This window comes from Panthera uncia, chromosome F1, assembly GCF_023721935.1.
Source record: "Panthera uncia isolate 11264 chromosome F1, Puncia_PCG_1.0, whole genome shotgun sequence".
Classification (NCBI taxonomy): domain Eukaryota; kingdom Metazoa; phylum Chordata; class Mammalia; order Carnivora; family Felidae; genus Panthera; species Panthera uncia.
This window is the reverse complement of record NC_064813.1, coordinates 65,948,601-65,963,952: the sequence shown is the minus strand read 5'-3', so window position 1 is coordinate 65,963,952 and position 15,352 is coordinate 65,948,601. Positions and strand designations below refer to the sequence as shown.

The window sequence follows — 15,352 nt, the reverse complement described above, 5'->3', positions numbered from 1 at the left end:
AACAACCACAATGGCAAGAGGACCTTGGCACTAAGGACGCTTTTGTCTACGATGAACAGGAAACCTCAATTCAAATTGCTTAAACATTAAGAACACGTCCGGGCTCACCTCACCGGAAGCCCACAGGCGGGGCCGGCTTCCGAGGGACTCTGGCAAAAGGTCACTAATACCACAAGGGACCCGGGTGCTTTCTGTGGGCTCACTCTTGACGTTCATTGTCAGCTTAATCCTGAAGGTTTTAGGCTATTTAGAGGCCCACTTACAGCGGGTAAGAGGAGACTGCTTCAGGGCCTCTCCCAGAAAAACCAGGTAAACCGTCCCCAGAAACCTCCAACGATTCTCTCCTCTGGCCTCGCTGGTCCCAAGTGTGGCACGTGGTCACTGCCGCGTCCGTCAGGCAGGGAGGATGGGAGCGTCTTTAGGGCTGTCCTGGAACCGAGTGTGGGAAATGGGCGGATTCCTGAATAAAATGTCAATTCCCATGGAGGGAGGAGTGGGTGCTGGGTGGGCAATGGAGACCACCACATGGTTTTCTGTGCGGCATCTCTCTCCATCCAAAGTATTTTCTCCTGTGATCTTCTAACAAAGTCTCATCCACCTTCCAACCTCATCCACCGTCCACACCGTGTGGCTTGGCAAGACAGCCTAGGGCTTGGAGTCCTCTTTAAATAATCCGAGAGCCAATAATTCAAGATTTAGCCACGGAGCATAATTTTTCAGAAAGCTGAAAACATCTCTATTCTTTTTTCTTTTTTTTTAAGTTCATTTAAGTCATCTCCACACCCAACGTGGGGCTCAAGCTCACAACCCCAAGATCAAGAGTCACACGCTCCTGTGACTGAGCCTGCCCACTGGGCACCCCGAAACCACACATTTTCATGACTGACATTCACTTGCACCAAATCGGTCTCCCCGGGCATTTTTCCAAGGTGCCATTTAATTGTTCATCAAGAAGCTGGAAATTCCTGCACGTCCCCCGACCCCTTCACCCTCCACACGTCTCACGTGAGACTTTGCACATTAGAATCAGAGGTGCCCGGGAGCACCTGGCTGGCTCAGAGAGTGTGCGACTCTTGATCTCAGGGTCGTGAGTTCAAGCCCCACGCTGGGTGTGGAGCCTCACGAGAACAAACAAAAAAACAAAAATAAAAAACAGAGGTGCCTGAAGAACAGAACTGAGCCGTCAAGACCTTTGTGCTTGTTGTTATTCACCGAACTCCCGACAGCACCGCATGCCTGGCGTCCGGCAGATGCTCAGTAAAGGTTTGCGGACTGAAGGAAGACAGGCGGGGGCCAAAATGTTGTCTAGGAAGCAGACCTAAAGCAAATACAAAAAACCCGGGCCTCTTCCTACTTCCTACTGAGCTGGGAGTTTCAAAAGAAGTTTGGTCTGAAGTGGAGGCTTGTTTTTGTTAGTTGTTTGGGAGGCGGTGGTGGTGGCGGGTGGGTGTGAGTGGCCACCAGACCCGCGTGCTCTCCTGTGGGTGTCTGAGGATCTGAAAGTAAGAGCGGCCGCAGTGTTCTGGGTGGGACCAAGTACACCTGACGGGCACACACGCTTCCCGGCCGGCAGACAGTTGGCATCGGATTGCGCTCAGACTCACCTTCACACAGACCACTCGTGTGCAAGGAAACTAGGGGAAGCCTCCGATGGGGGATAGTTCTGCCGATGGGAGATTTTCTCCTGGCTCAGAGCAAACTGCACGAAACTAGCACTAAACAGCTCTGGGAAGGGCAGGAAACGACATGCCCTCACCCCCAGCAGCTTCTGTTCAAAACACTGGGTGACTTAATGATATGAACGTGTGTGCTGAGTTTTTTAAGAGCAAGGACTAATAGACAAAGCTAAAACATGTCAGTAACTTTGTCTCAAGAGCAACTCACGTTTATAAGTTGATTGGAGGGGCGCCTGGGTGGCTCAGTCGGTTAAGCGGCCGACTTCGGCTCAGGTCACGATCTCGCGGTCCGTGAGTTCGAGCCCCGCGTCGGGCTCTGCACCGACAGCTCGGAGCCTGGAGCCTGTTTCAGATTCTGTGTCTCCCTCTCTGTCTGACCCTCCCCCGTCTGTGCTCGGTCTCAAAAATAAATAAACGTTAAAAAAAAAAAAATTAAGTTGATTGGAGATTTCAGCATGCCCCGAACAGAAGGACTTACCAGTCCCTTGCTCCATCCAGTGGCTTCTTCATAACAAGCTTGTCCCCCAGCCACAGCCCTTGCTCCCTCACACATGAACGACCCCACCTTCTCACTGCTCACGCCCAGCGCTCCCCAGCCCCACACCGCCCTGGACAGAGCCACTAGCACTTCCCACACCTGCTGACAAGCCCTCTGTCACTGCTTCGCACAGTCCTCCGATGCTGGCCCCGGGCTCTCCGGCATCACTCAGCCCGGAGACTCCTAATCTAGGAAAGCCTGCGTGGCTGCCATCAGAATCATCTGGGGGAGGTTTTTGTCTTAATATAGATTCCTGGATCCTATCAGAGAGCCAGCAAATCAGAATCTCCAGAGGTTACGCTGAGAAAATGAGAAAAAAGCAGAACAGCTCTTAGCAGTCTCTGCTCCAGAGCAGGCCGGTACCTGGGGGCATCCCGCCGCGTACTCCACACACGGGGCGTCCCCGGCTCTAACCTGGAGCTTGCTTAACTCACCTGCCCGGCTCTCCAGCCCTGCACTGCAGTTGTCCGACACACAGGATTCTTAACTTCTCTGTTGCTCTAAGTCACACCTTTCCTCTTTCTGAGGAATCTTCGTGGCCTAATTCTACCCACCAACTTAATCCAGATCTTTCAACGTTTTCTTTAATTAGTCGAGGTAACATGGCTTTATGTTGCCTATATCGCCTTGCCCCTCCCAAGCAATCATACCTCCTGGGAGCAGAAACCCCGTGTCAGGAGTCTTAAGTCAGGTTCACTAACTCGTTTTAGCCTAAAGAAGCGGGCCGTGCCCCAGCTCTGACCATCTGGACAGTGAAGGGCAACAGGTCCACAAGGCTCTACGTACGGGACAACTCGCTTATGCCGTCCGGCTGCATTTCCCTAAAAACTAAAATCCATCCTGTCCTCCAGACCATGCTTGGTCCTTTGCGCCAGACCAGCAGCAAGGCGACTCCACTCAACAGAGGACCACGTGCTTTTCGCAGACAAGAGCAGACGCAGCCCTGGCTTCCCCCGCGGATGCGGCTGCGATCTAGTCCAACGCGAAGGCACGCCACTGACACACGGGTGACCAGTAAGGCAAGGAAGAACGGCGAGACTCATCTTTCAACTTCCACCGAAAAAACTTGTCAGAATTGAGTATACAAATACAGTCGCCATTTTCTTTTTTTAATCTAGTTTATGCCACACCTAATTATAACACAGTCTTAGTGGGGAGAAGAGAAAGTGTCTCTGTGTGAGAGCGTTTAGAGATATTTGAGGACAGGGCGAGCGATCTCCTTAGAGAACTCGGAGCCCCAGCCGCTTCCCCCGGGGCCCCGCGCAACTCCACCACCGACGTTTCAGTCCCAGCCCAGCTGACGGACGGAGGAAGCAGTTTGAACACAAACTTTAATTCGAAGCTGAACAATCCAGGACTACCGTCAATCTGACATTTTCCGTACTGAAGCGTCTCTTAAAGCCAAGTGCTTGCCAGAGTTGACACGGACTCCTAAAAGGTAAGACTTCAAATTTCTCTGTCACCGTTCTCTTACCCTTCTCAGTAAGTCTGGAAGTTTCAAAAAGGAGCAACACTACCAACTATTTGTCAGGAGCTTCCTAAGTTTATTTATATATATGTATACATATATTTAATATTTCATTTTATATAGAATTACCATATATGTAAACTACTTCTATAAATATTAACATTAAATACACTTTAAGTCTATACATATTTAAAAGTGTGTGTGAATATATATATGATACATATCATATATATCATATATATGATATATACATTTATATATGATATATACATATATATATTGTTTATATATATATATATATATATTTTTTTTTTTTTTTTCAAGAAAACGAATAATAGGGGTTCCTGGATGGCTCATTCACTGAAGTGTCCAACTTCAGCTCAGGTCATGATGTCACAATTACTGAGCTCGAGCCCCGCATCTCGGCCCCTCCCCCACTTACACACGCACACTCTCTCTCAAAATAAATACATAAGGGGCGCCTGGGTGGCTCAGTCGGTTGAGCCTCCGACTTCGGCTCAGGTCATGATCTCGCAGTCCGTGGGTTTGAGCCCTGCATCAGGCTCTGTGCTGACAGCTCAGAGCCTGGAACCTGCTTTCAATTCTGTGTGTGTCTCCGTGTGTGCCCCTCCCCTGCTCATATGCGCGCACGCACTTCCTCTGTCTCTCAAAAATAAATAAACATTAAAAAAAATTTTTAAATAAATACATAAATAAACAAACTTTAAAAAAAGGCAATAGGGGCACCTGGGTGGCTCAGTCATTTAAGCGTCTGACTTCAGCTCAGGTCATGATGTCACGATTCGTGTGTTCGAGTCCCGCATCAGGCTCCACACTGAAAGCATGGAGCCTGCTTGGGATTCTCTGTCTTTCTCTCTCTCTCTGCTCCTCCCCCATTTGCACTTTCTCAAAAATAAATAACTTAAAAAAAATAAGCAATAAGGGGCGCCTGGGTGGCTCAGTCAGTTGGGCATCCGCCTTCAGCTCAGGTCACGATCTCAGTTTGTGGGTTCAAGCCCCGCGTCAGACTCTGTGCTGACAGCTCAGAGCCTGGAGCCTGCTTTGGATTCTCTGTCTCCTCCTGTCTCTCTGCCCCTCCCCCGCTCATGCTCGCTCTCTCTCTCTCTCTCCTCTCTCAAAAAATAAATAAAATGTAAAAATAATAATAATAATAATCAGCAATAAACACTAGGAATATCAGAAATCACCTCTCTTTGGTATTCGACCTCTCCTCACTTGCCTCCTCTCCGTTAGCTCTTGGTCCCACTGCTGGGCCCGGCCACACTAATTCTTTCCCTCTCTGAATTCCTGTCACATTCCCAGTTTGAAGTAACCTACTACCTTCAGATTGACATCTAGTTGTGAATGCAGATTTTATCAAAGGTCAAGAGCAGGGTGTCTTATATCCCCTCAAACCCTGCACAGTCTCACAGTGCTCAGTGCAGAGGGGGCCCATGAACACTGTAACCCCACCGCCTAACCTGCGTTAGAAACGCGAATACTGCCTCCTCCGTTGCCTCTGATTCAACAGAGGACCCCACAGACAGGTACTGACCTGCTCTACACAACTCAAGTCACGAGGACACAAAAACACAGTCCTTTAATGTCCAAACTAAGTCCTCTACAAACACTGAGGCCCATTGATCCCACGGATAGAAGTGGAGACAAAAGCAATGACCTTCATGTAAAGCAGTTATTCCTTAGTCCACGTTCAGTTTACACACTTGAAACTGTAACCCTCCTGCTGGAGGCAAATACGCTATTGTCTTCAATGTGTTTTTCCTGGCTCCCCACTCTGCACCGCTCCACCTCTCTCTGGATACGCTGGGGTCTCGATAGGGTCCCTCAGGCACCCGCCCCCTGCCCCAGTGGTGGCAGTTCACTCTGCACCCCCCGCTCCCCCAAAGCCATCTGGCGGCACGGCCAAACACCAGGCATCCCCGAGCACCCCGGCCTGCTGGAACCAGGACAGTGGACAGTGCCCGGGGCGGGGGACTAGAGTCCGGAGTCACGCAGAGGTGGGACCCCACTCACTGAAGCACGGAGACTCTTCAGCAGTTGGACCGCGGTGCCTCACCTCCCTCTAGCCCCTCTCCCTGCACGTGCGCCGAGGTAACCTCTCTGAAGGAAGGGGTGTTCCACGCACGCGCCCTGACACTCGACACAGCGTTCCGCACGTGGCGGGCACTCACATTTTTTGGAATCCGTACTTTCCAGAACATAAAATCTCATGGTATTAAGTCTTCTTAAAATGACCTTATGCAATAATCCCAAGCATCTGACCCACACACAAGTAAGCAAAGGAGAAGCCCAATGAGTTGTTGAAAAGTTTTGTATTGTGTCATATAAACTGTCTTCATATACAAGTGCATAAGTGAGAGACTGGTCTCCTCCTTCCCCCCGCAACCCCCAAACACCACAGCAGACCGATTCTTGCTAGTATTTGATAAAGTTAAAATACATCCCTTCTAGACACCAGCTTCTAAATCTTGTGACTTAACAATGTGGCGCAGGCACGGACAGTTCCAGCGCTTTTACGCTTGTCCCTGAACGTTTCTCTTCAAAGTTCCAGGCAGTAACTGATTGTAATGCCCTCAAATTGGAAAAACCTGACTCTTTAGAGTTTATAAATTACATACACTTAGATCACTAAGAATTGAGCTGTTACCTACACATAACACACCCCCTCAAACTATTTAGCACCATGGATAGAATCCTCAATACTAACTAATGGGCTAATCAATCCAATGATCAAAGATATGACAGTGACAGTCTTAAAAACACAAATTTGTTATTTTTCTCATATACAATATAAATTCCCTCCTCTCTTACAAATCTTTCTCTCTGGCAATATTCTGTGCTGCATTGAATGTCCTGAATAATTATATGGCTGTAAAAGTCTTCCCTGACGCTAAGTACAACTCCCTAGGTCATTAGTAACGAGAAGCTAAGGCATTACACGTAAAAGGCTCCGAGCTAATTTACACATGGTGAAATACTGGTACAACAGAATTGCACTACGTTTCTTCTCTACCTTCATGCTTTGCTAAAGTGCTACAGTTCCTATAAGATTTCCGTCCTGCATAGATTCAAATTCTGGGTCTCTCACTTTTGGATGGCTTGAGTACCATAAAACATAATTTATTTGGTCTCAAAAGGGACCGCTACTTAGCTAAAAAAGTTGCAACAATCACCTTTCTTTAAACCTAGAACATACACCCCACTGAGGATGAGGAAAAACACAACAACCCTGTCCTTCTGCCTGTAATTAGAGTGGAAATCAGTTAAGTTGAGGTGTGCGCTTTTTAAGAGGTGCTACACAGTCACGTCAAGAGTTTAAAATGGTCACAAACGCTACTTCAGTGACATGTAACGTTCCATATATGCTACATTATTCTTAGCACTTTTGCACTTAATCTCCACACACAGTTAAGTCCAGGTATCAAAACAATCCTGATTCTAAAAAAGAGAACTCACCACCAATATTTAAAGCTGTTCCTTCCCAGGACAACCGTCTCCCAGCTATGACAAATATCAAGGTGGCACTCTCTTAGGCTAAGTTCCGTCAAGGTTCAGACAACCCTGAGGTGAACTCAACAAGGTCCCTGTAAAGAAATCTTCAATGAGAAACCCAGCACACGGGAATTTTCTAAAGCTTCACAACTGGCTCGTTAGCACAGAGACGCGCAGGCTTTCCCGGAGCGTGGAGCCTGGTGACTGCGCTGAGGAGGCACACACGACTGGACTCTAACTCCCGATGTCTCTTCCGTACGCAAGACGCAGGAAGTCTGACGAGGGACCTACGACACACGTGGCCAGGCCCCACTCTCCTGGGGAGCGCGCGGAAGCACTGGGAAGCACGTAATGCACGGGCGTGGGCATCTCCGGGGGAAAAATGAACCTGCACAAGGCAATGGCTGTCCCAACCGAGGGTCTGAACAAGAGTTTAGTAATCCAGTAATGGTTCCCAAAGCATGCACCTCTGATGGTAAACAGAGGCTAAACCCTGAAAGAACAAAAGAGCTTCACAGAAGAAACCTTCACACATTGCACTGCTTCTGTTCGTCCTCACCCATTCAGTGCATCTGGGTCAGACGTGCACTTCTCAGGAAAGCCAGGCCTGCCCTGGGAACACAGCTGTGATGCTACCTGTCCCTAGTGAGGTCCCCCAGCCGCCTCCACAGCCCGGCTTCCCTGATCTCATTGGTCCCTCATCTGCAACGGGAGGCAGTTCCACAGCTACTCACTGAACTGTACCACTGACCTCCCTACGAGGTTCTCGCTATGTGTCCAGGAAGCACAGGAGAACAGAAGTGAGGCCCTTCGCCGAGAAGGTCCCAGGAAACCCAAGTAGAAAAGAACATGGAGTAGTGCATAGCAGAAAGTCCCTCTTGTGGGCTTAGTCGAACACACGTGGTACATATATTCCCCCAGAGTATAAACAATCCACGTTAATTCACTAATATCAGGAACAGAACCCAAAACATCGGTAGATCAAATTCTAATGTGACAATTTAAAAGTAGACAGTGCTCCACTGGGTTAATAAGTCAGAATTAGCTAAAAGACAGTATTCTAGACACCACATCACTGCAAACTCCCTCGAGGCATATCCCCTTCATCAGTTACATTTACAGTAACGGTCATAACAGGAGAAAGAGCAAGCACCGTGCTCACTAATGCAAGTTCCTGGACTGCTCTGAGTAAGCCCTGCAGTTCACAGAGGAACACCTCACATCTTCCCTTCAGGTTACGGAGTCTTTCTTCTTCCGGAACGGTGATTTTAGCCTCTTCCATACGCTGGTTTTGGGCTTAGACTTTTTCTCCATGGCCAGCACTGCCTCCTTTTCTTTCCTACGTATCTCCCGTACAAGGGCATGGAATACATCATCGATGTAGTAGCGGAACGCAGCAGAGGTCTCAAAGAAAGGACAGCTGAATTCTCGGGCCAAAGCCAATCCTTCTTCCTTGGTGACCTTTAAAAATGTAAACATGAGAAAATGTATAGTGGTAGCCATGGAAAACAATTAAAACTGCCCCAAAAAGTGACAAGTGAAGGGGCGATCTAACAGGAAGAGAGCTCAACTCTGGAGGCATTCAAGAAGAATTCAGTCGGGAAGTTGAATTCTAAGATTCCCTCTGCCTTCAAATTACATGATTCTGTTTCTAATCTACTTTATTTTTTTATTTTTATTTATTTTTTAATTTTTTAATTTATTTTTGAGACAGAGGGAGGCAGAACACGAGCAGGGGAGGGGCAGAGAGAGAGGGAGGGAGGGAGACACAGAATCCGAAGCAGGCTCCAGGATCTGGGCTGTCAGCACAGAGCCTGACGCGGGGCTCGAACTCACGGAGTGTGAGATCGTGACCTGAGCTGAAGTTGGACGCTCAACCGACTGAGCCACCCAGGCGCCCCTCTAATCTACTTTAAAGAGAACTTTTTAGAACAGGGCATAATTACAGATACCAAGTATGTTATTTTAATTTCCTTACACTGTAATAAATCCAAAATCGAGATATCCAATTAGGGATAGACCATAATTTCTCCTAGGTCTGAACACCTGGCTCTTTCTTTTTGCTACCACAAATAGCCTGGCAATGAACATTTTATATATAAATTCCTGGATAGATTTTTCAAACAGGCATTCACAGAGAAGCATTATGAATTTATCTACTATCAACCAGTTCCGAAAAGTCTGTACCAGTCCACTGCTTCCATCAGCAGTCACAATGTGCCTGTCCACTATTCTCTCAACGTAACACCAAACGGCAAGACTTCAAACTTTGTTGGTAACTTGAAGACGAGCACCACTTGCTCTATAATCCTCTCCAATTCTTATCCTCCCCTTCCAGAGTACATAATCCTCATTGTCAACAAGCAGATCTCGAAATCCAACCTACATCTCCTGTTGCAACATAGATAATTCATTTTCTAAGGTTTTAAGAAATGAACATTCCATGATCCTTCACTTAATGGGTATTCTATTTGTTACCTGATTACCATCCTGTAGATTTTATCTTGTAAACAGAGTCCTAAAATTCAGATTTTATCCAAACTAATTGCAAATTAGTAGATATAGAAAAATTTCCAAGGTTAAGGAGACACTAATTTTAGATTTTTATCTTAGGGCAAAAGAATCTATAAGTAGTGAAACAACCCACCTCCCAAGACTACAGATCATATTTCCGAGTCCTCCTCACCTGTCTTAGTTGCTTCAGGTCAGACTTGTTCCCCACCAGAACCACAGGTGTATCATCAGTGCGTCGAACTCGGTAAATAAGCTGCTTAAATTCCCGAACTTCATGGAAACTTCGGCGATCGGTGATAGAATAGCAGATGATAAACCCTTCTCCTGCCCTCATATACTGATCCCGCATGGCCGTAAACTCTGCCTAGAGGGAAACAGGATCACTCATGCATTGGTACAACCTAGAACTACATCTGTATTAGCTATTACTTCAGGTTCAAGAAGAGACACATCAATTACCTGCTATCCTGAGTCAGAGGGCATGAAAAATTAAAAGAGATGAACTGGTAATCTTCTCTGTGTAAGCCTTCCCCTCCCCTTTACCAGAGTGAAAACACCTCTATACATAGTATTCTAAGATTTAATACCTGTCCAGCCGTATCCAAAATGTCCAGGTTGGCAGGCTCATCATCAATACGGATCCGGATTTTATAAGCATCTTCTACAGGAGAGAATAAAAGTGTACTATAAACCCATAAACACAAAACTATGCAACCTTAATTTTTTCCTTTTTAAGTAATCTCTAGCCCATCGTGGGGCTTGAACTAAAATTAATGATCCTGAGATCAAGAGTCAAATGCTCTACCAACAGAGCCAACCCAGCGCCCCACAACCTTAAAATTCATCTTATGGAGGGGCGCCTGGGTGTCTCAATCGGTTAAGCATCTGACTTCGGCTCAAGTCATGATCTCACAGTTCGTGAGTTGGAGCCCAGGTCAGGGTCACTGCTGTCAGCACGGAGGATCCTCTGTCTCCTTCTGTCTTTGCCCCTCCGCTGCTTGCAAGCAAGTGTGCATGCGCGCTCTCACTCGCTCTCTCTCAAAAATAAACATTTCAAAATTTGTCTTATTGAGAATTAGATTATACCCAAGTTCTCTCAGTGCCCAGATTTTCTCAGGAAACATGCTAAATCCATTAAGATATGTAAATCGGATCTTCAGCTGAGGTGTTTTATGGTTTTTTTTTTTTCACTTAAGCAATGACATAAGTTCATCCATAGCTTCTTTATAAGATTTCACCTACGATCCTAAGCAATAAAAGGATACTGGTTTTTTTTTTTTTAAATATTGGGCTCAAAAAGTAACTTTACCAATTTGTTAAATAATTATTAGATGTGAGACATTATCCTAAGTAATCTATATACTTAACTCATTCAATAACAAATATGCCAATAATTCACAGTAGGCATTATTATCTCTATTTCACAAATAAAGTAAATGAAATTCTAAAACATTAAAGGTCTTCCCCTTATTACATAGTTGCACTTGACCAAACACTATGGTTTCTCTTCCTTTTAAATCCAAACAAAAAAGAAAAACCATAATTTCCTTTTTTCTAGATAATCCCTATTGTCATAATTTCTCCTCTATGAAACAAAATTTCTCATTGCATATTATTATAGTAACCTTGAAAAATACAAGAAAATTTTTTTAAAAAAGAAAAAAACCCACTCAATATTTCTATCCTTCAATATTTGTATCATTCAAATACACCCCACTGTATTTCAACATTTTTTCTTGAATCCCTGCTTCTGACTCTCCTTCAAGATAAAGAGCCCACGACACCATTGCTTCTCAAACAACAGGTCATGATCCATTAGGATTAATGAGTTGTGAATGAACTTAATGGGATGGGATTGGCATTAAAATAAATAAGCAAAATTCTAAAGGAAAAAGAAATCCTAAGAGCATACCACATATAGTGACATAAATACAGCTTCCTGATATTTTAGTTACGTGTATATACGTACATAGGTACATGTACACACAGGCACAGACACTTACACGTGTACTGGGTACAATGTAAAGCTTTTCTTCTTAGAGTCACCAAAGTTTGAAACAAAACCCCCTAATACATAAACTCGATGAGAGCAAGGGTCAAATTTTTTTGCTCCCCACTATACCCTCTGGGCCTACTACAGTGCTTGGTACATAATGGGAACTCAAGAGACGGAAGTATTTGCTATTGAATCAGGTAATACCGTCAGGAGAGCAGCTGACTGTGAAAAAAAAAAACTGACTGAAAAAATTAACTTTTTTGGGGCACCTGGGTGGCTCAATTGGTTAAGTGTCCGACTTTGGCTGAGGTCATGATCTCACCATTCATGGGTTTGAGCCCCACGTCGGGCTCTGTGCTGAACCTGCTTCAGATTCTGTGCCTCCCTCTCTCTCTTCCCCTCCCCTGCTCGCACACCGTCTCTCTCTCAAAAATAAATGTCAAAATTTAAAAAAAAATTAACTTTTTCAAGAACAAGTAGGAGTTTTTAAGAAAAAAGAAAAAATATTTCTGGAATTCTCAATAAATTATCCCAAGTCCTAAACTGAGTTTATTCCTAGAATTCCCAACATAGCTTGAATCCCTAAACAACATTGTACATTTAAAAAAACAAGGACCGGGCCTCCTGGGTGGCTCGGTTGGTTAAGTGTCAAGACTTCAGCCCAAATCATGATTTCATGGCTCATGGTTTCGAGCCCTATGTCAGGTTCTGTGCTGACAGCTCGGAGCCTGGAGCCTGCTTCTGATTGTCTCCTTCTGTCTCTCCTTCACTTGCACTCTCTCTGTCTCAAAAATAAATGAACGTTAAAAAAGGACCAGGGCGCCTGGGTGGCTCAGTCGGATAAGCACCCGACTCCTGATTTTAGCTCAATCTCACGGTTTGTGTGAGTTCAAGCCCCAAGTCAGGCTCTGCACTGACAGTGCTGAACCTGCTTGGGATTCTCTCTGCCCCTCCCCCGCTTGCTAACGCGCTGCCTCTCTCAAAATAAATTAAAAATAAACTTTAAAAAAACAAGGACTGTTTATATGTTCCTCAAGTCACAGAAGCATTTACAGTATAAAATGACTACATTCAAAGCTGGCTTAGCACAGAACACTCACTGGCTTTGTGCAAAACAGCAGCAGAGGCCCGACCCAATGGAAATCCTTCCCAGAGACCCGGGGTCACCACCTAGGGTCACATTCTGAAAACACTAATAGCATGGCCGACCTTCTGGGCCCTCCCCTGCCCCTCCCCCCCCACTTTTCATTTTGTCCTGGGATGTAACCCCCTAGAATCAGACCTGCTTCCCTACAGCTCAGGAATGACAGTAATGCTCTGTCTTTGTAGAGAACGACAACGTTTCTTAAAAAGGCAAAACGAAAATGACTTGCTACTCCGACCAAGTTTTGCCAAGAGCAGGGCATTAAGGACTAACCTTAGTGCGTAATCAGCTTGAGGGAGAAGGAAGTAAAAACTAAGAGCTGCCAGTGGAAGAAGGCCAGTGTGCAAGTGGTGAGAGCTCAGCAGGCTGGCTCGACTTGTTTTTCTGCTTCCTTTTGTGGAAGTTCAAATCAGCTGACTCACGGTTACCGAGCCAGAGACCCTTAGACAAGTGACAGCAAAGGCGTCTGTCAGGTGGCCTCGAAACTTTTCCTTTCACCTGGCGATGCAGTCCAGCAACCACACAAAGGTAAGGAAGGAAAGCGCCCCCAGAAGGGCTTACACACACACAGAGTGAGGGCAGGAAAAAACGAATGCTCATTTGCTCCCAACTTCTGGGACCCTCTCGGGAAGACATCTCAGACACGGAAAAAGGCTCAGAAGACGACTAGTGAAAACACCGTTTCCAAAACGGAGGCCAAGACGCGTCCACAGAGTTCGTTTGGAAACTTCCGCCGGAACGTGACTTACCGATGGTGGGGTCGTGGTCTTCTGGAAATCGGTGGCTGATGAACTGCATGGTCATGGCTTCAAAACAAGACAGGAGAGTTACAATCCAGAGAAGTGGCCCCCGGGAAGAACCGCAAGGGTCACCACTGCACGACAGCCACCTGGCTGGGGTGGAGACGAGCTCTTTTCACCCCCGCTTCTGGTGAACTGGAAGCACAAGGGCACCTACCGCTTTTCCCCACGCCGCCGGCGCCCAGCATCACCAGCTTGTACTCCCGGGACAGGCCCGCGGGGCTGCTGCAGCCGCTGCCGGAGGGGCGCGGCCCCGGGTCCATGGCCCCCCCCGGGACGCGCACCTGGCGAGCGAGAAGAACGCGCTGGACCCGGGCCGCACCCGGAGCCCCCGCCCCCTCCCCCCGCCCGGGGCCGACGCCCCCGGCCCCTGCCCCGCGGCCCTCGCCCCTTCCACCGGCCCGCGCTGCGCCCCCGGCCCTCGGTCCCCCGGCCCCCCGGTCCCCGGCCGGCCGCCGCCTCCTCACCTTCCCCGGGACAGTCCGGCCGGCGACACCGCACGGCGTTCCCAAGTCCTGCTATTTCCAGAGGAAAAACAAAAGAGGCAAAACACCTCCGGAGCCTCCTCGGACCGGGGCGCCGGCACCGCCACCAGGAGCCCGCCCCTCAGCCTCCGGCTCCTCCGCGCGCCCCCCCGCCCCCGCCCCCGAGGCGCGCCGACCCCCACCTCGCCCGCCAGCCCCGCGCGAGGTTCCTGCGCTGACCTGTGACCCCTCCCGTCGCCGGGGAAGATGGCGCCACGGCGGGGAGGCGGGGCCGGGTGACGCGCGCCTGGCCCCGCCCTGCGAGGGGGGGGGGGGAAGCGCCGCTCGCGGGTGTGCGCACGCGCGCGGGAAGAGGGGCGGGCTCGGTAAGGGACCGAGGGGGCCTCATGTGGCGGCTAACTTACCGGGGCTGTGTGTCGTTTATGATAAAAAACGAACCTGGCCAAATGTAACGAGGCAACATACGAAATGGGCACCCACCAGATCTTACCGGAAAATAGTGCAGAGGCCAAGATTCTGGCCTAACCGCGGAAAAACCAAATTCCACCAAAGCACGGCTACAGGGTCTGCGGGTCAGGTCTGGAAGACCAGAGGTTCGTTCGCAGCACTGTGGTTAGGCTGGGCACAGGTCCGCATTTACACGCATGTACCTTAAAGACGTCTCGGTTTTTATTTTTTAAAATTACTTTCGAGAGAAAGTGCAAGCAGGGAGGGGGAAAATCCCAAGCAAGCTCCACGCTCAGCGCAGAGCCCCATCGGTGGCTCGATCCCAGGACCGCAGAATCATGACCCGAACTCAAATCGAGTCGGACACTCAACCAACTGGGGCTATCCAGGTGCCCCAATGAAAGGCATTTCAAAACTAGGTTTTTAAAGACAAATGTACTACCTCACCCCCCCCCCGAAAGGAAATTAAGAGATTTTAAAGAATAATTTAAGACTGTTCACAGGGCCTTTTAAAAAACTTAAAAATTTTAGGGGCACCTGGGTTGCCCCTAAACGGTTGAGACCGTTGATCTCACTGGTTTGTGAGTTCGAGCCCCGCGTCGGGCTCTGTGCTGACAGCTTGGAGCCTGCTTCTGATTCTGTCTCCCTCTCTCTCTGCCCCTCCCCCACTCATGCTCTGTCTCTGTCTCAGAAATAAACATTAAAAAAAAAATTTAAAAAAAACAAAAAAAAATTTTAAATCTGTTTTTGATAGATATGGAGAGCAAGCGG

At 47.7% G+C, this 15,352-nt stretch overlaps 1 protein-coding gene across 2 annotated transcripts; it reads right to left on the bottom strand.

Moving 5' to 3' along the window:
• Positions 1-3,966: 3,966 nt before the first annotated feature.
• RIT1 (Ras like without CAAX 1) lies at positions 3,967-14,371 on the bottom strand. 2 transcript variants are annotated; one of them, XM_049634834.1, is made up of 7 exons: positions 14,354-14,371; positions 14,117-14,164; positions 13,807-13,933; positions 13,599-13,655; positions 10,297-10,370; positions 9,882-10,073; positions 3,967-8,656 (listed from the first exon to the last, which is right to left on the bottom strand). In XM_049634834.1, exons 3-7 carry the CDS (start codon positions 13,910-13,912, stop codon positions 8,426-8,428), a joined length of 660 nt encoding a protein of 219 aa, XP_049490791.1. In that variant the 5' UTR covers positions 13,913-13,933; positions 14,117-14,164; positions 14,354-14,371; the 3' UTR covers positions 3,967-8,425. The 2 variants fall into 2 exon arrangements, with proteins under 2 accessions (XP_049490791.1, XP_049490790.1); XM_049634833.1 differs by having other exon boundaries at positions 14,117-14,167; positions 14,354-14,368.
• Positions 14,372-15,352: the final 981 nt, after the last annotated feature.

What these genes read in the sequence shown, in the direction of transcription:
- RIT1 (XM_049634834.1), bottom strand. Translation starts at nt 13,912, where the DNA reads ATGGACCCGGGGCCGCGCCCCTCCGGCAGCGGCTGCAGCAGCCCCGCG. An exon ending in AGACCACGACCCCACCATCG is followed by an intron (nt 10,371 to 13,598) that starts GTAAGTCACGTT and finishes TCTCTCCTGTAG; the next exon opens with AAGATGCTTATAAAATCCGG. An exon ending in ACCTGAAGCAACTAAGACAG is followed by an intron (nt 8,657 to 9,881) that starts GTGAGGAGGACT and finishes ACATTTTTAAAG; the next exon opens with GTCACCAAGGAAGAAGGATT.